Source organism: Saccostrea cucullata, unplaced genomic scaffold (genome assembly GCF_032062105.1).
Source record: "Saccostrea cucullata isolate Sc308-1 unplaced genomic scaffold, CSIRO_AGI_Scuc_v1 ctg6359, whole genome shotgun sequence".
Lineage (NCBI taxonomy): Eukaryota > Metazoa > Mollusca > Bivalvia > Ostreida > Ostreidae > Saccostrea > Saccostrea cuccullata.
In genome coordinates this window covers 1-22,197 of record NW_026928682.1, presented here as the reverse complement: position 1 = coordinate 22,197, position 22,197 = coordinate 1, and the positions used below count along the sequence as shown (strand labels likewise).

Sequence of the window (22,197 nt, the reverse complement as noted above, 5' to 3'; positions counted from 1 at the left end):
CATTCTTATGTTGTATGCCTTATTCCTCCTCTAATTTTATGCCATCTAGATACTTTAAAACCTTGATAGAACGACCTTTAATACTTGTTAAGTATTGAATTACCAAGCATAAAGTATCGATATATTGAATTTTCAGTTATAGTTGATTAGGTAAAATTTCATCACATGCTATTTAATCAACCCTTTGACAAATGGACCTAGGTTAAATTCTTTGCATCATAAGCATACATATATTTATGATCAACGTACTGCTTGAAGAATCAGCAGTAGTAGTAGCAGTCACGTGGGTCAGGGCATGATGATTACAGAGGTCGCCTGAACAACAATCGCCATCTAGCGTCAGTTCCACTGGATCTGCTCTCTTACCAAAGACATGACTAGCTTGGGTATGGAACTGACTGCAGACCTTTCGAAAGTATCCTTATTACCATGCAAAAGAGCAGACAAAGTTTTTCATTACATGCTCTTTTATAAAACAATCGAAACGCAGTCATGAGAATATGAATTTAGTACTAAATGTTTGAATAACTTGCCTTCTGATGCATACATCCAGCCTTGTAGAAACGTTCCTCAATGTATGAAAGAGTGTCCAGTACATAGCAGATCTGGAATAAAATTATGATTTAGTGTTTCAAAATAAATTTCCATTCATTTAATTTTCAAACATGATTTACAGGACTAAATAAAAACCACAAGAAATAAATAGACTTAGGCGAGCTATAACCTCTTCCCTGTCACATTGTGACATTGTGTGGTTGTGTTGCATTGTTCAGGAGTCTTCACATGATCACACCAATAACATTCCGCTGAAGTAAAAAAAAGTCATTTTGTAGAATTACAATCGCTTACGTTCGTTACAGAATCACAGTTTGACATTTCAATGCTGAAACAAATCCCTGACAATTAAAGATATTCAGATGTATGTCTTTGTCATATAGCAGTCCTTAATTCTTATGAATATTCAATAGCGTTTCTTAATACTTAGTAAATGTTTTCCTGATTGTAGTGAATTATTAGATGATTGACCGTAATGAGAGAGAGAGAGAGAGAGAGAGAGAGAGAGAGAGAGCGAGACTAACGACATCTTAGGCATGTTCTTGGACAAAGCTTTGACAGACATTGGTCGAAGCAAATATCCTGTTTATTCCGAAACTTTTCACAAACAGTAGCATCTATATCATCACATGCTGTCTGAACGAAAATTCCATCATTACGTAAAAGAAAGATTACTTCAATTTAAGAAATGAAAGGTTTAGTTGAGATATGGATGTTTCTGTACGCAGAGTAAAAAAGAAAGTACATTTTATTAACTGCACTTACCGACAATAATTATTCTGAAAACGTTTGTGTTGCGCTTACAATCGGAATGTTATCTTATCTCTCTTATCAGTCAAAACAATGTATGAAAGAAAACTTGAATGGTTGGGCATGCAACTCGACTACACTAGGTTTGCAACCTTCTGACGCAACAGTTATTAATATATCCCCACTGAGAACTATCTGAACCTCATACGCACTTCTATATTAAGTACTGGGTTGAAATCAGAATTAGAAGAACGTACAAGGTTTTCTTTCTTAATTTTTCTTTTTCAAATACCCGACAAACGACAAACACCTGAAAATGCCCGTCAGTAACATTAACAGTATACTGGTTAAAACCTCCTCCTGTTATTCACCATCCACAAATCGGCAAGTGATGATGCTACTCGTTATCAGTAGTTCTCAGTGGGGATCTTAATATATCCCCACTGAGAACTATCTGAACCTCATACGCACTTCTATATTAAGTACTGGGTTGAAATCAGAATTAGAAAATATTCCTGGTCAAATTTTCTCCTTCACCTGTACCACATTAAAAACTAACTTCTCCCAATACCCACTCCAAAATAATTAATTTATAATGCATGTATTTATTCATTTATTCTGTTCAACAATCAATAACAGGTGTCAGTATTTAAATACAAACAGCTAAATTACATTTAACACATAATTATACACCCGTATATAATAACTGTGATAACATATTATGAACATGTAATAACATGCATGTACATCAGTTGAAGGCGGGTGACAATGCTGACATATCCCCATGTGTTTTATAAAATAGTTCTATATCCCCCCTATCACTTGTGATTTTGGCAGTATTACCCGCCACTCTACTAGCATCTGTCAAAGATTTTGATCTACTGTAATAGTGTGCCGAACTTTCAGTTGACCACCCTACATGGTGCATGAGTTCCCCAGGACCCTTAACCGCACCCGAAACAGCCATTGTAATAGCGAGACCTCCCCTTAAACTGTGTGGGGTTTCTCCCTCATATATTCCTAACGTAACTAAATAGCATTTCAATCTTTCATACATTGCTGAATATCCCAACTTTTCATTCAGAACTCTACCTTTCTCAGTAACTGGTCTAAACAAATGACCTAATCTTATATTTATCCCATTATCAGTTGTCCATTTATAATAACGTTCGAGTCCCAAAACAGGACATATTACTTCGTCTTTAGATCTTTTAATAACAAAAGTATTACACTTTCCATCTCCTCGAATTGTTTTACCGTATGTGTGGTTAAACACGAACACCGACGAATCGGGCAACGTCTTGACTTCTTGTGACAGGATGTTAGAAATATCACTTGCCCTATCGCCTGCGAAAAATTGCAATTTAAATACTGCTTGGTCTCTCACAAGGCAATACTTTTCTCTCAATGATAAATCATGACGAGACAATTCCCTATCAATGTATGTGGATATCTTTTGCAGTTTTCCCAGAAATATTGGTTTTGCTTGCTTTGGTAAAATGCGGGATTTCGCTTGCTCAAGTTTACAGGATCTCTCTTAACATTGAACTTCTGGAGATAGGCATGGATTTCCTGTGGCTGTCGCTATATCCCATGAACGACCTCTACCGTACATACACAAAATTTCAGAAAGATTTTGAATCAAGCCATGCAATGTTCCCGCCGCTAATCTTGTAGCACAGCCGCATTTATATACACCATATTTCCCGATGTGTGCACAAGACGTTCCATGAATCTGAGTTTTACCAAACTTATCACTCCATACTAAAAACCTACAAGTATCTTTGGGCATAACCGACATAACAGTTGGTGTATGTGGTAAAGCTGAAAGAAAACTTTTCAAGCGAACTTCTAAACTTTTGCGTTTCTTTGCATGTGTCGACTGCTCTCCATGAGATTTCAAGATATTTAGCCTTTCGTCTATATCAAACAAATCAATGGAATCTCCCGTAGAGCCCTGAAAATAGGAATGTAAATCATACGTTCATTTTAACCACTAAAATCCATTTTATAGGCTTTCAAATCCCATTTTAGACCAATACCATCATTTATAAAATCACTCTTAGAGGGAAGCTTGATTATGTTTCTGTCCCCTTTTTCCCCAAGTGTTATTGATGCAACACAAAATGACATTAATACAGGCCACCATACCGGTTTCGGAATCATGACTGGCACTACAACGGTACATTGTTTGAGTCTATGTTCCCTCAATAAACACAATACGGGTAATATCAGGTTAAAAGGAGAAAACACATATGGATTTGTTTCTTTTGAAAGCTCTTGTGCAAATACGTTCACGCCGGCAGACTGAGGGGATGGATATTGTGTGAAATGACGTAACTGTTTTCCATCTGAATCACTCATTGCATTGGCATCAGTTGCCATTAGATCCACAGAATGTGGCCCGAATACGTTCTCCACTAAACTCCATGTCTCAACAGCCAACATGCTATCAACATAAGAAATTTTCCTTGATGGGTAATCCGCCATATTTGATTTTGACTGAATGTAGTGCAATTTTAAATCTATATTCAAAGCACAAACCATCTGAAAAATGTCTTTCATTATCGCTGACAAATGGACATCTTTTGATCCCTGATTTTCCCAAGCATATACAACAGCCATATCATCAACAAACAAATCGACCCTATGATCCTTAACATCTGATTTCAAAGACTGTAATGCCTTAAGAACAGCTGACGCCTCCTTCTGATGAATAGGCCTAACATCCCCTTCTGACCAAAAATCGCCAAAGACATCACCTTTATCCTTTCCCGACAAAATGGCTATCCCATACCGAAATAAAGATGCATCTGTTGAAATCGAGATTTGTAAGTGTCTCTCTGATCTCCACGGTGCATACCCTTTCCAACTATCTACAAAACGCCAGTACTTAACTTCTTCATATAAAGTTCCAGTCATCTTAATTTTCCTGCTGTTTCTTAAACCCAGTGAAATAGCTGCATTTATTTCCCGAGTATAAAGTTTAGCACCAGGTATGACTAACGACATTGAAACACATTTCCCTGCAAATTGTTGAAGAGTTCTAACATCAACCTCATCATGACCCAAAATTGTCTCTCTTAGTGCAATGAATTTTTCCTTCTTATCCTCCGGTAATAGATATGCTTGTTTTATAGAATCAACATAAAAACCTAAGTACCTCACCAAAGTCGACGGAATTAGTTGACATTTCTTCAAAGCCAGTGTGTAACCAAGATTTGTCAGACGAGTTACAACCAACTTAACCATTTCTACAGGACTGTGAACGATGTCACTCTGAAATGATGTACAACTTCGAACGTCTGAATTAAAAACCATAAACCTATCATCTATATATTGAACTGTATTCAAATCTAAATCTCTGAACATCGACGTAACTTGCATGCCTAGCATTTGATATATGTATGGTGAAGCTTCCCAACCAAAGGGCAGTGTAGTATATGTAAATATCCATCCCCCAAACTGAACGCTGAAATACTCTTCAGATTCTCTCGTAAGTTTCATGTGATCATGCCCCGATTTCTCATCACAACATATCACGAACGATTCCTTTTCTACTAATCTATGTACATCTTTTAGAGTATCGAGACTAAACGGCAAATCTCTCGTCCACAAATTTATATACCGTGCATCATGACAAAGTCTAGGTTTGCTAGGTTCAACAGTCAAAGGCATGATGACCCTAGGGAGAGGACACTCGCCTACTCTTCCCCATAATCTAAAGGACCCGTTTTTCAACCTTTCACTTATTTCCTTTCTTATAAAGGAGGTGTACGATTTGCACGACAATGAATTAGGAAAATACTGTTTCGGTGGACTATCTGAATCAAAAGATCTCCCTTTCTAATTCCCTTTAAATGAGCGCATAAAAGACTGTGCGTCAATCCCTGCGTCCACCCAATTCTGTACCATCTTAGACATATTATCAGATATTTTCCCAGTAATATCTAACCATTCATTTGAACAATTATGAATTTCTCCCGACACAAAAGTATCTGGATTTCGTACAACCAAATCAATATCTATTTTATCGTCATACAACTTAAACTGTTCATTTACGTGGAATGCAGGCTTGGGATCACTTTCTTTCAGTGTTATCCACGTAGGATGCTCTCTCTTTTCCAATACACTTTTCTCCGGATCGAATGACTCACATCTTTCCCATTCCGGGACTTCAATCTCAAATTCCTGTTTGGAATAAAGAAATATTTTCAAATAAAGCATCTCTACGAAATAACGCTGAAGATTGGATCCCAAACCTGCAATCCACGTGAGCGAGCTCACTAGGGCTTCAGAGTCCCCGGATATCAGGTTAAAGGATAGAAACAGTAAATTAAAATTTTACTCTGGCATTCTACTCTATCATTCCAAAACAATAAGATAAGATTTATTAATACCAATTTGGTGTCCATCAGAGCATAAAGGTAAAGAAAAAATATATACAATAAGAAATTCAAAATTGATAGCGGCAACATGTTGATAATCAATTAAAAGAAACTAACAAAAGACGATTAGTGATGATACAGCAGTTGGGGATTACAAAACAATATACACAATGGTAAACGATTAGTCACGTACAATTTCTCATTTTAATGGACACTATTCCTTTTTTTTAAGAGGTTGTATGTTACAAGGAATGTCTCATTGTCACAATTTCGATATTTCTTTACTTTCCCCTAGCCGCTTTCATCTTTAGACAGTCACGAACATAATGACCAGACGCGCCGCAAAACAGACAATTTCCCCTGGCTGATTGACCCCGGCCAAAACCTCTCTGATATTTTCTATACCCCGTATATCCCCATATGGATACATTGGGGGGACAAAATTCCCCTGCCCGAATCCCCAATAGGCTTGAGATGGGTGGGGATATAAATTCATCATCGGGGACTGATGTTGAGTCTCTGCGGCTTTTCCTTGGCTACTACTGTCTCCCGATTCTGTCTTCGTCTTCAAAGCTTTCGCCAACGCTTTGCTGACTACGTCAGTCGCTTTCCCTCCAAGTACACTCATGCAAAATGAAGGAATATCTAGTTTTTCCTTATTGCAGTTAGCTTGTCTTGATAATTCTTCAAATACTGGCGCTTCGTCGTGGTTTGATTTTCGCGCAGTTCTAGCCAGCTCCTCTATACAGACAAGAATCAGCGGGACGCTAGGTTCCGTCTGCATGCATAAACCCCTCACCTTCGCTTTCAAATTTCCCAGTTCTTCTTCTCCTTCGTTTTTTCGGCATTTTTCCAGCTCCAATATTCTTTTCTCCAGTCCCTGGTCTGACTTCTTTTGTTTCTTGGTCATTGGCTAATTTCCAGCCTAAATATTGAAATCAATAAAGCGTTTGAACAACTTTGACCAGAACACAATTCATAGTACGGTTATATTGTACGTAACAAAATCTTGAACAGTCGAGATTGAATTGATTAATCGATCAATAACCGATCATTTACAATTAATCTCTTATCAACTTAATACAATTCTACTAGAAAGTATCCCCTTTAATTACCAATTTCTTCTGTCTCTAAATCCTGGCCATCTGGTTGACCGACCTCGTTTGCATACAAGATTGTAAAATGTAACAGCTTTCTCAGATCATCATCTTGTCTCCCGCCAACCATCTGGAGACACTCGTTTGCCGATTCGCCTGTAAGGCCTTCAAAGGCGGTGTTCATTTCTTCTCTGTCCATGTTCTCCGTAGGGGTGTTCATTTTCACCCTTGCCAAGTTCCCAACTGGTTCCTCAGCTGCCCTTACACGTTTAATTAGAGGGAAAATGTATTTCCCCCTAAGCGAGTGCCTTTTCCGTAATACCGCAGGTGGCGGCATCTACACAAAGAAAAACAAAATACTTTTACAAAAGTAATCTGGCATGTGAAAACTTACTCAACAATCTTTCTACTATCCATTTTAATATCTGTATTAATCACATTAATAATCTTAATTATAGGAACGAATCTCATTTTCTTAATTTTAATTATAGGAATGAATTGCAGTTTCACGTATTTTTACATCACTATCAGATAGACAAACCCGCTATATTTATATCCAATATATTTTCTTTATTTCATACTCTATTCTACTTTGATACTTTCATGTCAACAGTAATTTAATGTCCTAATTTCATGTCTTATTTCACCCCGCATTTCCCACTTTAACTTGATTTTCTGTTCTTTTTTTTTCTATCTGTCTTTCCTCTAGTCCACAACATCATTAATATCATCCAAGCATTTATGATATTGTTATATCACCTTTACCGCTAACTCGACGTTGGCTTACACTTAATTAAAGTATCAGTCACATTATCCAGCGATAGGGTATACGATGAGAAACCGATGCGTTTTTTGATGAAAATGGCGTGGTTGCCGGCCGGGCACCACTAGTGATCAGACGGTGACTGAGGCCATTTTGCAAATCGGTGGGGTCATCGGTAGGAAATAATTCTTAGTTAAAATTCAGCGATGTCTCCAACGACGCCTCACATCGCTCTTCATCGGCAACCCATCATTAACACGTCTTTCAAGGATCGGCCGATGTATGGCCGAACATCGTCCAATATCTGTTGAATCTAAGGTCATCGGGGAGTTTAATGGTGTTCAACAGATAACGACCGAACATCTGTCGATATTCGACCAAGCATTAGCCCGTAGTCGACCGATGTACGAACGACGTTTACCATTGTATGAGCGATGTAATACAGTACCCGCATCGTTATTCTTTACAGGATACACGATACGATAGGATACACGCACGATACGATAGGATACACGCACGATACGATAGGATACACGCACGATAGGACAGGATACACGCACGATAGGATAAACGCAAAACACGATAAACGCAAAACACGATACACGCAAAACACGATAAACGCAAAACACGATAGACCTGATAAACGATCTTCACGATAGGATAAACGCAAAACCTGATAGGATTGTTTCAAAATGCGGAACGTTTTCTGACAAGACGAAAAGATTATTTTGTTTAGTTACTACAATATTTTAAATTAAGTACTTGCAAAGCTTCAAATCTAAATTATAAAGTACGTTTAATTACTATAATAAACAAAATTGAGATCAGTGGTAATTTTACAAAAATAATGTGCCGTTTCTCACGGGTACTATTATAAATTAATGAATCTCTATAAATTAATAGATTTCTTATTTATGGAAAAAATATACATTTGTACCTAATAAATTTATCTACAAATACTAAATTATTTCACGGAAGAAATTAACGCAATAAATTAAATATTTGTATTTAATGTATAAAGCTTACAATCTGCGGTGTATCCAAAAATCGCAATTAAATATTAAAATCCTAGGGAAAAAATACATGTAGAAGACCGGCCGAAAGACAGGTCCAAAGAAATCAGCTTTAAAGAAATATATAGTTCAAGAAAATTTATTTCCTGAGTAGAAATCGAAATAATTGTTAATATAATAGCGCTCTGCATTAATACATTAACCTAGCTGTGTCAACAGATATGAATCTGCTACAACTGCACATGTACGTGTACGTTTACGCTAAGCTCTAACTTATGTTCATGTACTTAAAACCTCGTATTAATTAACGAACATTGAATGACTTTTTTTCTTTACAATAGAAAACACAAAAAATTAGAAACAAATATTAAAAGGGTGAAATGCGACTTTTCCGACTAAGTAATTATAAATCATTGCTACTAAACTGTTTCTAATGAATTATTAAACCCTGAAAATTATTTTAGACTTACCCGGTAATCTAATATACAGTGTAAGCTGTTCAAAGTCATCATGTTTTTCCTGTTTATTATTTTTAGAATTAATGTAAAACTTCTATTTTATAGTAACTGCCATGCATGGTGTGATGAATTGGGTATAGCATTTTCCTGCATTACATTTTATAATTTTGATATAATTCGTTTTTAGATTTAGACATATTAAGAAATTTAACTAATTAGATAGTGATAAAAATAAATTTAAAAAATTGTACCTATACGGAGAAAATCTGTATAAAAATTATCTGGATCAATGTCTTAAATCCTTCGTTATTATTTTTTTTAAATCAAGATTTTAAATAATTGTGCATACGTGTACATGCAGATCAGAGGCGAAAACACATTCCTGATATTACCTGACGATTGATCGGGAGAAAAAAAAAAAGAATAATTATTGCAATTAAAAAAGATACATATAAATCCTCTGTTAATTATTATTAAAATTTTTCGTGACTTACGGAAAATAATCCTCTAGTGACTCAATTCCATGAATAAAAAAACAATAGGGAATCGATTATTTCATTTTCAAAAATTAATTTTGATTCTCTGCTTGTCTATGATACGATTATTTTCTTAATTTAATTTATCATTAATTGTTTAATTTATTAATTATATTATTTAAATATTTATTCTTTTCCCTCCACGCTTTAATATTCCTTTAAATGATGAAAAACTAAGGAACTAAACTATCTTTTCTTTTTCTTGGTAAAAATAATCTTATTTTAGTTAACAAAACGGAAAAGAAACTCGGAATACCTCGGTAGCTTCTTCCTGTAGTAAAGATAAAAAATGAGGGTTTCCGAATATACACGATAAACGCAAAACACGATACACGATAGAACTTGATAAACGATCTACACGATAAACGCAAAACACGATAAACGGAAAACACGATAGAAAACGCAAAACACGATACACGGAAAACACGATACGATAGGATACACGCACGATACGATAGGATACACGCACGATAGGACACGATAGTTTTGTAAAGAATAACGATTCGGGTACTGTATACATCGGCCGATTATCCTGGAACATCGTTTTATGATAGCAATGCATCGCTGGGCCTTTGTAAGTCCGGCCGGCAACCAAGCCATTTTTATCATAAAACTCATTGGTTGCCATCGCATACCCATCGCTGGATAATGTGACTGATACTTTAAGGACTATTTGGCCGATGTGGACCGATGTTGGGGCATCGTTAACACCACGGATTACCACCGATTACCACCGGTCTACGGCTACCGGCCGGGAAATGTGACCTAGGCATAACTCATTAGATTTAGACATCCACCTCAACGTGGATAACTTTAAGTATCAACATTTCATTCAATAACATATGCCTCTACCTCCACCTCAATGTGGGTTTAAATATTGACTCAGTGCAATTAAATTTACATATACAGTGTATATATATCTCCATTTCACCTCCACCTCAACGTGGAATTCATATTACTTTAGCGCGTTCAATAAATACTGTATATATCTGTACCTCCATTCATCTCTACATCAACTTGCATTTAAATTAATATATCTCCATTTTTTAGTAAATTATATATAATTATTCATTACCACCTCAGCGTGGATTTCTTATATAATTTAGCGCTTCCACAAATATGCATCTACCTCCATGTATATCCACCTCAACGTGGATTTAAATAATAACATAGATTGAACAGCACAATATTTCTACTTCAACTGCTCAATGTGGATAAAATCAGTAAAGGCCGTGTCACACTGTCACGATTTTTGCTACGATTCCAGACGACTTACAAAAAACCAGAAATCGCCGACAATCGCCACGCTAGCCTAGCATTTTTTGACAGAGGATGATTTTTTTTCAGTGTGTCACGATACGACTACGATGTCCGCTCAACAATGTACGAGGCTTATACGATAACAGAACGAGTTTTGGCGAGTTATGTACGAACAAGGACGATCACATAGCGAACGCAATACGATCCTTACACGAATTTGTACGATAAGACACGATTTTAAACGAAGCTCTTACGAATACCTACGAGTCTGTACGATGCACACACGATATTCCCACGAACAGTGACGAGTTCTTACGACTATACTTGATTTGAGTATATATATAGAGGGAAAGGGTTGCTTAATTTCGAAGTTGTATAATTATGGCAGTAGCTACCGTGCGGAGGCTTCAACTGCTGCAATATTTGGGGGAACTTGATCAGAATATTGCAGAAAATGACGAGGCAATTGCCATTTATTACATAACGGGCGTCCACAGAGGCAAAGAAGAAGATACTGGATAAGACCATGGATCACCAGACGGACTCAGTATGGATATTTCGATCGCTTGATGAAAGAACTTGAAACGGAGGATGTATTGTCATTCAAAAACTTTCTCACAGTAGAGCCAGACTTTCTCAGAGTAGAGCCAGGTATGTTCAGAGAGCTTGTAGACAGATTGAGTCCTAGATTACAAAAACAAGACACATGGTTCAGAAAGGCTTTGAAACCTGGATTAAAGTTGGCCATTACACTTCGGTATTTAGCAACAGGAGAGTCTTACACAAGTCTGATGTACGGATTTCGAGTTCCACATAATACGATTTCCTTGCTGGTTCGTGAAGTTTTGAAAGTATAGTAGCGGAATATGGTGATGAAGTAATTAAATGTCCAACAACTACAGATGAGTGGCAACAAATAGCTGAGCAGTTCAGAAATAGAAGGAACCTGGACCATGTCCTTGGTGCTTTGGATGGGAAACATATTGCTATAAAATGCCCTCGAAACGGAGGATCACTTTATTACAACTACAAAGGGTTCCACCTCCTCATTCTTATGGGGCTTGTTGATGCTGATTATAAGTTCATCTGGGTTGACGTAGGTGCAAATGGTTCTGCATCAGATGCTACAGTGTTTAACAACTCAGAATTAAAAGATGTCGTCGAAAATCATAATATTTGATTTCCAGAAGATGTCCCTCTACCAAATATTAACAGAATTTCATCGTGGGTGATGACGCCTTCCTTATCAGGACATGGCTTATGAAACCTTTCGCAAGAAAGACATTGACCAATGAGGAGCGTAACTCAGCAGAGCAAGGCGCGTTGTAGAAAATGCATTTGGAATACTTGCCAACAGATGGCAATGCCTCTTAGCTCCAATGCGTCAAGAACCAGAAACTTTTTCATCTATTGTATTAGCATGTTGCTGTCTTCATAATTTCATGCGAATGAGATTTCCAAATCTCCAAAACGAAAATCTTGACGAGGAGGACTTAAATCATCACGTGGTTCCGCGAGCTTGGAGAGACTGTGCAAACCTTACAGACTTGAATAACGTTGGTGGATGTAATCGAGCAACTATAGCAGCGAAGACCCAGAGACTGTACCTGAAGCACTACTACAATTCACCTGCTAGGGCGGTTCCCTGGCAGAATGACATGATATAATGATTATGATTTTTAAGATTTGTATGTGTGTTCTGATGATTCTGCTGACGGCCGTTTTATTTAAATGTACCATATTGTAATGAATAAATGAATCAGGATATTGTTTTAAATTTATTGTGTATCAATAAACGTGAAGCATTGGACAATGTTAATACTCATTTTCTGAACAAATTAGAAATAAAACACAAACTTAAAATGCAAACACTCGTAATTACATATGTGTAAAGCCTGACAATCAACAACTGAATTACATGTAGATCAGTAACTTTAATGATAATCATTACAGTACAATGTACTTTGTAAAGAAAATAAAAATAACATAAAACACCAATCATAACTTAAAATAATCCATACCGTGAATAAGGAGCAATCAGCAATCAGTCAACGCGTACAATCGTACTTTTTCGCAGTTCACTCGCACGGTACTTGTATTGCACTCGCCGTCAATCGCATGTGTTCGTATCATATTCGCATGAAATCGTAGGACATTCCTTTTGAGTCGAGAAACACTCGAAGAAACTCGTGGGACACTCGCGATAAATCGTAGGAAACTCGCAGAGTCGGAAGTTCTACGAATTTCTACGAGTGTCCCACGAACGTTGAAGATTTACAACGATTATGTGTACGAGTGTATTGCGATTTCTGTACGATCGCTTACGGATAATTAAAAATCGTACCGTGGCCACGATTGTTTTGAACATGCTCAAAACAATCGCCGCGTTTGGAGATTTGCTACGATGAAACACGAGTTAAGAAGATATCCTACGACTATCTCTACGATGAACGCCGAATTACTGCGATTTTTTAACTCGTACTCTATCGTAGCCAAAAATCGTGACAGTGTGACACGGGCTTAATAAACCGCTTCAACAAAATACATATGTATCTCTTTAAATTATTCCCCATCACCTCAACGTAGGTTTAAATAACTGTCGCACAATAATATATACATATATAATATATCTACCTCAACGTAGACATACATGTATCCCAATCAGTAAAATACCCTTACATACCTTAATGCAGAATCAATGCTAAATAGGGGTGATCTAATTCTGGTGAAAAACACGTCTGGTTGCTCCCTCCACAAATCGGCAAGTGATGATGCTACTCGTTATCAGTCGTTCTCAGTGGGGATCTGGTATAATTCATCATTCTACAATCTGCTACATGGTTATTCATGCATTTAAGGTCTAGAAACAAGCATCACTGGGGGATTTAAGGGGAGTGGCGCACCTGGTGCGCGCCCCCTAAAATTGTCAAAGTTAGCTTAAATAATAGTTTCGTGGAGTAAAAGTAAAAATGTCTACTCGGTAGATCTCATTTTTACCCTATAGAATCTCTAGAATTCAGGAGCTTTGCCGTGGGGCCACTGGGGGCCTCAAGGCGGCCCAAGGCCCCTTACCTACTTTTGGCGCCCCCTCTAACTTCAATTTCTGGATCCGCGTCTGAGCATAAAGTACCCAACATTGAATAATCAAATACAAATTTTTTAGCATACAAATAAGCAAAATGAGAGTTTATTTACCAACATATGTATATTGCATAAGTGCATCAATGTTTTTATGTCTTCAAATGCTCGGCAGGCTACAAACTACTTACAAACTATTTATGTCTATTTTTAGTCTATGACACAATTGTTTTAATTTACAGCCAATCAGCGTGGCTTCTCCCAATCACGTGATAATTGTTTTTTATTTACCAGAGGAGAAAGTCAAGCTAAATTGCAAGGGAAAATTTTTGTCGAAAAACCCTCCATCCACCCCCTTTCTTTCACTTTTTTTCAGTTACTATTTTCTTTTTTCCCACCTTTTTTGATGACAGCATATCAGTGCCTGCTTTATGCTATATTCAATTTTAGGGGGTCAGATTGCATAATATGATACCAAAGATTTTTTGTGTTCTTTCTAAGTTTTCTCTAGTCTTTTCTGACCCCCTTAATATGTGTTTTTTTTTTGTTTTGCTTAAATAAATGACATTTTTTCACTTTCAACACTTTTATTATTTTTTTTAATATATGAAAAACTAGGTCAGTTGACTTGGCTTCGGTCTTGTAATAATAATAAAGGAACATAAAATACTTTACACAGAAGAAAGGGGATCAGACTCACAAGCTCAGATAATAAGTTACGTAAAAAAATATCAATTCCCCTCCCCCCAGATGACTAGAAAAATGATCTACATGTATAAAAATAATCATAAATGTTTGAAACTAAAATTAATTCATGGTGAGTATTGTCGGTAAAGAATGAATCGTTTAAGGACAGATGATACAAACAAATTTTTTCTTTGAAAAAGATTAAATATCATGTCACAAGTTTAGAAAAGTGGATGGTTCTTAGAATTTTTTCTCCAAAGAACTGGAATATGAAAAAGACTTGGAAAATATTAGTAATATTTCAATGAAAAGTCAAACATAGACAAATCCAATTCAGTAAAGGTTTACAAGTGAAAATAAATTTCAGAATATGTTTTCTTGGCGCTAAAAGTGTAATATAAACTTAAGAAAAATATACCGAGCCAGGTGAATTTTATAAGGAAAAGCTAAATGGTAAAAATCAGCCTATGTGATATTGCCAATTTTTTGTCATTTCGATCTTTCTCTTAAAATTCACCTGGCTTGATATATTTTTCTAAGGTTTATATTACTCTTTTAGCGCCAGGATAACATATTCTGAAATTTATTTTCACTTGTAAACCTTTACTGAATGTGATTTGTCTATATTCATTTTTTTATTGAAATATTACTAATATTTTCCAAATCTATTTTATTTTCCAGTTCTTCGGAAAAAATATTCTAAGAACCATCCACTTTTCTAAACTTGTGACATGATATTTAATCTTTTTCAAAGAAAAAAATTGTTTGTATCATCTGTCCTTAAACGTCCACATTTGGCCCCCCGATAATTTACAAAAAAATAAGTTTAAAGATTTTCTACATATTTTTGTCTCAATCTTTTCATCAAATATTTTTGTTTATGAATTTCATTTTCAATTTTCACTTCCTTGCACTGTAATTGGGTATTTATCTGATTAATATAGCAGAGGTACGTTGTTTACATCGATTTCCCATAGGCTTTAGGCCACACCCCCATTTTGAAAGCCCAATTTTTATATGAGCGCATAGATGTTTCAAGTTGTAGTAAATAGGGTCAATGAAAAGAGTTAAACTTGTCATATTAATTCATGAAAGAAATTGAAACAGTCGTGCGCTCACATGTTATTTTCCAAAAGCTAGGTGCAAAATCACGGGTACCTGTCCCTATAGTAAAGACACCTTGTTTACAAATTTCAACCCGCCTTTGACCTCATGAATAACAAAGCATTAAACATGTGACTCAAATCTATTCACTTTCATGCTTTGAGCAGATCAATGCGACATCGTGTCCAGTGTTGCGAGCTATCGATGGTCAAATCGTTTTCAAATGGGTAATTAGAATTTAAAGTACCCTGGGATAAAATTTCTTTAAAACGGTATATTTTAGACTTGTTAACAATTTTGATTTACTTGTTATTTCAGTCAATTTTGTTTAATTTTTTTCTCGGTATTTATCACCCCTCTAGATCCCTTATTTAAGGGGTCAGCCCTTTTTTCGAGATATCAATTGAAAGATCTCAAAATTCTCCACGACTTTTCTTCTATATGTTTAAACAAAATATTTACAAGTAAAATGATATAATAGAAAAAGTGTTAGAAGTTTTGAAAAGCTCAATATGACTTTTTTCAGTCCATGCCGAGCGTTAATGTGCAGTACTTCCAGTGAAAGTTAACAACACAATGCAAATCTACATATGTTGCTCTATCTTCCTGAAAAGGTTTCATCTTCCTGTGATGAGCGGTTTTTAAGAAGAGCGACGGACAAACTGACCCTTAAAAATCACAAAACTGCGAAAATCTCCGAACCGGAAGTGACGTCATCAAAATAAAAAAAGGGTATCGAGATTTTTTAATGTTATATCAGACCTGAAAGTTTCATAAAAATCTAACGAGCCGTTTTCGAGAAATCGCGTGCACAAAATCGGTAAGAAAAAAAATAAGAAAAACAGTGGAAAAGAAACAAACGAATAACAAGAAGGTCTTCCGCTGAAGACGGAAGACCTTAAAAATAGTGGAAAAGAAACCTAAGAATAACAGTAAGGTCTTCCGCTGAAGACGGAAGACCTCAATAATCTTTACCAACAGAATCAGTAGTAGGTCTTCCGTTGGAAACGGAAGACCTTAATAAGCGATATGTTCGATGATGACAATATCAGGGCCAGGAGGACTATAAAGAACAATTATGAGGAATGTTTTGTTGTGGAAAGAGTCAAAGAATATGTTAGGAACACATGGTTAGTAATATCTTGAGATTATACAGTTTAAAAACATCGAGAAATAAACCGAGAACCGAGCGCACTTTTTTGTGCGCAATAAATATACAGTTTTTTCAATGGGTGACACTGTAGCTCTCCGGTCTATCAATATTTTTTTCGGAGAGCTACAGATCTGCAGCTACTTAGATTACTGATAAAACCCTGGAGCAAAGGAAAAGAATTTTAAAAGATTCGTGCATTTTCACTAGATATATTCATTAGAGCCCCGCCCTAACACCAGAACCCCTGACCCTGGGGCCCCGAAATTCACAAATTTGGAAGTGGCATCATTCATCATCATAATTGTGTACTGGTTCATAGGTTTAATACTCCTAAGCAAAAGAGAAGAATTTTAAAGAATTTGTGCATTTTCACTTTATAATCAATTGAGCCCCACCCAAACAAAAGAACCCACGACCCTCGGGCCATAAAATTCACAATTGTAGAACAGGCAGTCTTATTCAACATAACCATGTACTTGGTTTATTTAATACCCAGGAGCAGAGAAGATTGCCAAAGAATTCATGTATTTTCACTATTATTAATAGATCCCCGCCCAAACTCCAGAACCCTGACACAGAGGCCATGAAATTCACAATTTTGAAAGAGACATTTTTCCTGATCATAGATATGCAATTGGATAATCTGTAATACCCAGGAGCAGAGAAGATTTTCAAAGAATTTGTACATTTTCACTACATTATCTATATAGCCTGGCCCTAGCACCTAAGAACCCCTGACCCTCGGGCCATGAAATTAACAATTTTGAAGGGGGCAGCCTTATTAAAAAAAACTATGTATTGGGTTAGTTTTTTAATGCCCAGGGGCAGAGATTTTCAAAAAAATAATGTTTTTTCATTGAATAATCTAGTTAGTCCCGCCCTAGCACTAAAACCCCTGACCTTGGGGCCATCAATTTTGGTAGAGGATTCAATGCTGATTACAATCATGCCAACCATTTGAATGCTTTATGTCCGGGAGTAAAGAAGATTTTTAAAGATTTTATTAATTTTAGTGGTTTTGGCCCCAACCCTCAGGCCCCAGGCCTAGGGTGACAGAGTCCATGAAATTTTTATTCCCCGTCACCCATAGATGCTTTCTGCCAAAATTGGTTAACTGAGCGGTTGCAGAGAAGAAGCTGAAAATGTTCAATTGTAAATACACAACACGACTCGAGTCGACGGACGAAAACGGCAATAGGTCACTGTGTTTATCATACAATATCATACCATAGAAATGGGCATAAATGTTTACATAACCATTATAGATACAACTAATGCATTGGACACTGTATGGAGGAAAGGCCTCATGTGTAAATGGCACAAGCTTAACATTCGAGAAAAAATGTAGGACATCCTCGACGACTGTCATCAGAACACAGAGAGCGCAGTTATAGTCAACTAATCTACTTTCCAGTCCAACAAGGCGTCAACCAGCATCTACTGAGGACAATTTAAAATTCAATACGAAATGGTTTGTGAACATTTGGGTATAACTATCAGCTCTAATACGAAATGCAAATATCGAATTTCTCAGGCATGCTCCAATCGGATGAAATTCCTTCTACGCTTTGTCGGACTGACATATCCTGAGCTAATCCTCCGATGATGGTTCACCTATACCGATCAGTAGTGTTACCATCTGTTCTCTACGGGTGTGAAACCTGGAACCACATAACTAAACAAGAGGCCCAGGGGCCACAGCGCTCACCTGAGCACATCGGCTAGGAAAAAGCACATATCAGATCAGAACTGAAAGTTTACTGAGGTTGGGGGAGGGGGGGGGGGCTTAAATTTTAACACCCCATTGGATCATGATTTGAACGAACTAGAATCTACACTACCTGAGGATGATTCCATGTAAATATTACTAATCATGGCTTTGTAGTACTTGAAAAGAAGATTTAAAAAGATTTCACTATATATTCCAATGTAAAACTTTGGTCGGCCATTTTGGCCCCACCCTAGCCCTGGGGGTCATGATTTGAACAAATATGAATCTACACTACCTGAGAATAATTTCACAAGAGTTTTATCTTTCCTGTCTCAATGGTTCTTGAGAAGATTTTTAACGATTTTTCCTATATATTCCTATGTAAAACTTTGATCGGCCATATTTACTAATCCCTACCCCCTGGGGTCATGATTTGAACAAACTTGAATTTACACTATCTGAGGATGATTTCACATGAGTTTCAGCTTTCCTGGCCCAGTGGTTCTTGAAAAGAAGATTTTTCCTATATATTCCTATGTAAAACTTTGATCGGCCATTTTGGCCCCATCCTAGCCCCGGGGGTCATGATTTGAACAAACTTGAATCTACACTATCTGAGGATGATTCCACATGAGTTTCAGCTTTCCTTGAATTTACACTACCTGAGGATGTTTCCACATGAGTTTCATCTTTCCTGGCCTAGTGGTTCTTGAGAAGATTTTTTAAAAATGCCATTAATTTTTCTCTAATTCATAAATATCTCCCCTTGGAAAAGGGCGTAGCCCTTCATTTGAACAAAGTTGAATCCCCTTTATCCAAGGATACTTTGTAGCAAGTTTGGTTGAATTTGGCCCAGTGGTTCTTGAGAAGAAGATGAAAATGTGAAAAGTTTACAACGACAATGATGACTACGACGACAACAACGACGACAGACAACGGACAAACTGTGATCAGAAAAGCTCACTTGAGCCTTTGGCTCAGGTGAGCTAAAAAGATATAGGAAATGTAGTCCGGAAAAAAATCTCATTTGGCATAAATCCGCTATTACCGCATACCTTCGAAAAAGAAAGTCTAAAGTATTGTTTTCGTACGACCTATCTCAAGGTATAGGTGCTACCGTGAGGATTGTTTACATAATGTCAACAGAAATCACATATTCGATTTGGAAATTTTGACCTTTGGACCTGTTATTAAAACTGGCACCGGGTAAACATTGTTTAAACGAGGATTAAACAATCAGTAAAGGCATGATTTTTCTAAACTAGCAGTGCAAGTTTAGTGTGAATATTTTTCAATTGATATTGAAGTTTAGGAGGATTTTAATGAAGATTAGGACAAAAAGGAGAATTAAATGTCAAAGAACTCTTTCAAATCATTTAAAGTTTACGATAAATTGAAATGTAGAGGGTAAAAAATATTACTCAATCAGCAGCAACAGAGTCTAAAACTGTGTAATATAGATTTATTTCATAGACGCCTGACACAGGGGCCTTAGAGAATCAGTACAATCTTCAGCATGGAGACCTGGGCGGACTGGAGAGTAACTTGCACATGGTTTGGGATTGTGTACTCCTAATATGGCTCCAAAATAGTTTAAGGTACCTGCATGTCTGCCACTGGTGTTCCAGACGAATTCGCCATTCTTTCGTGGATCACGAGCTCCAATGAATAGGTGACTCCTTCCACTTACTAAATTATGTGTTCAATTATAAGAGTATAAGAATTAAAAAGAAACAGATTCACGTTTCTTAAAACTTTTTTTTAATTTGAAATGATTTAATTTATATGTAACACGTCATTTGATTGGATAAAAGATTTAGTTTATATCATTTAACATAAGTTACCTCCGTTATTTTTAAGATATGCTCAAGTGGAAGCAATTTTTGATGGAAAAATTCTCTTATTGTCTACACTGGTATCAAATTACAAGGAATAAAGCTTTTTCTAACCCATGTTTTTCGATATAACATAATTTGGGGCTGTTTACACGTAAACTGTTCCAAGTTATATTATATGGTTTCATATAGGTTATAATAATCCTTTTTACTTAATTAGTAGAAACTGTTAATATATATCTGTTCATTTTTCGGTTTCATCATTCGTTTATTCCTCCACTTTATTATATTTTTTTACAAAGTTGTTATTTGAAATTGGGCAATTCATATTGCAATTATTGCCAGGAAAAATTGTAGCTTACAGTGGTTTTATCTTAAAACCAAAAGAAACTTTCATATTGTCCTGTAATGTTTAAAATATTTTAAATTCCTCTTAGTTCCTAAACAATTATTTCTGGTTAATCTATAGAAATCTTACCAAAATGTTCAAGTGCTATGTAATCTCCGCGTGATAGGTTTTCGGCCAGTTTGGAACAGTGCGTCTTGCAAAAATTCTAAATATCGAAATTCACTTTTTAAAAAAGTTTTGCAAATAAAGTAAATAATCCTACTGTGAAGAAGGCATTAAATAACTAATATGGTAATGGTACTTACCATAGCATCATCGTAATTTAGAGCAGTACTTCCAATCATGTAACATTTACCATCTACGAGATGGAAGTTTGTAGGACAGTGGTGATTAGCAGCTGTGTAGGCACACACTATAGGAAAGCATTCGATTTAAACACAATTTTTCTGCATAAAAATAATTTCTTCTTTTCTTTTTTTTTGAAAGAAAACCTAATAACGTATTAAAGATGAGATACAGTGAGAACTGACCTTACTTAATGTTATTAAGCTAAACATTTGACAGATGACCCTAGGTTAAATTGCATACATATACAGTATCTATAATTATCGTACTGTCTGTAGGAGCGGCAGTAGTAGTAGCAGTCACATGGGTCAGGGCGTGATGGTTACAGAGGTCACCTGAACAACAGTCGCCATCTAGAGACAGTTCGACCGGATCTGCTCTCTTACCAAAGACATGACTAGCTTGGGTATGGAACTGACTGCAGACCTGTCAAAGTTAAGTGTCCAGTGAGTACATACAGTGGATATTATCATGGATGCCTTGAATTCGAGTAAAATACATTTGACTATGACAGACACAGATCTTCTTCCTTGTTATATGACCTGGTCAGCAAATGCAATTTATCATTGAGTCAAATCCTGATTGACGTTTTTCATACTTATTATTAGTCCAGTATTTATAAACTGAATTGACGGCGGATACTTCCGTTATTTCCCAATGATGACAAGGAGCTTGCCGCGGGTGTGACCGGTTGGCAGGAGATGCTCATTCCTCCATGGCACCTGATCCCACTTCTGTTTTTTTAGGTCCGTGTTTGCTCTGCTCCTGTTTTGTATTGTTCTATGGACTTTTGATCTTGGATACTTTTCGTTATCTCCATATGTTTCATGCTAGTTGTTTGAATTTCTTACCTTCTGATGCATACATCCCACGTTATAAGAATGTTCTCCACTGTATGAAAGAGTTTCCAACACATAGCAAGTCTGCAATATTGTTATAAAAGTGAATTTATGTTGCATTGAAAATAACTTTTATATAGCAAAAGGTTCTATTATAATTCGAAAAATAGATGAATAAGCTAATAAAAAGGCTAGTTTTCTTCTAACCTCTTCTCTCTCACATTGCGTGGTTGTGTTGCATTGTTCAGGATTCTTAACATGGTCACACCAATAGCA

At 36.3% G+C, this 22,197-nt stretch overlaps 1 protein-coding gene and 1 pseudogene across 1 annotated transcript; both read right to left on the bottom strand.

Moving 5' to 3' along the window:
* Nucleotides 1-1,667: 1,667 nt before the first annotated feature.
* LOC134278424 (uncharacterized) lies at nt 1,668-13,590 on the bottom strand (annotated as a pseudogene).
* A 6,425-nt stretch (nt 13,591-20,015) lies between these two features.
* Nucleotides 20,016-22,191, bottom strand: LOC134278422 (uncharacterized). The gene is made up of 6 exons (XM_062760737.1): nt 22,129-22,191; nt 21,934-22,005; nt 21,352-21,508; nt 21,043-21,149; nt 20,867-20,942; nt 20,016-20,242 (listed from the first exon to the last, which is right to left on the bottom strand). The coding sequence occupies exons 2-6, from the start codon at nt 21,943-21,945 to the stop codon at nt 20,016-20,018; spliced, it is 579 nt and encodes a 192-aa protein (XP_062616721.1). The 5' UTR covers nt 21,946-22,005; nt 22,129-22,191.
* Nucleotides 22,192-22,197: the final 6 nt, after the last annotated feature.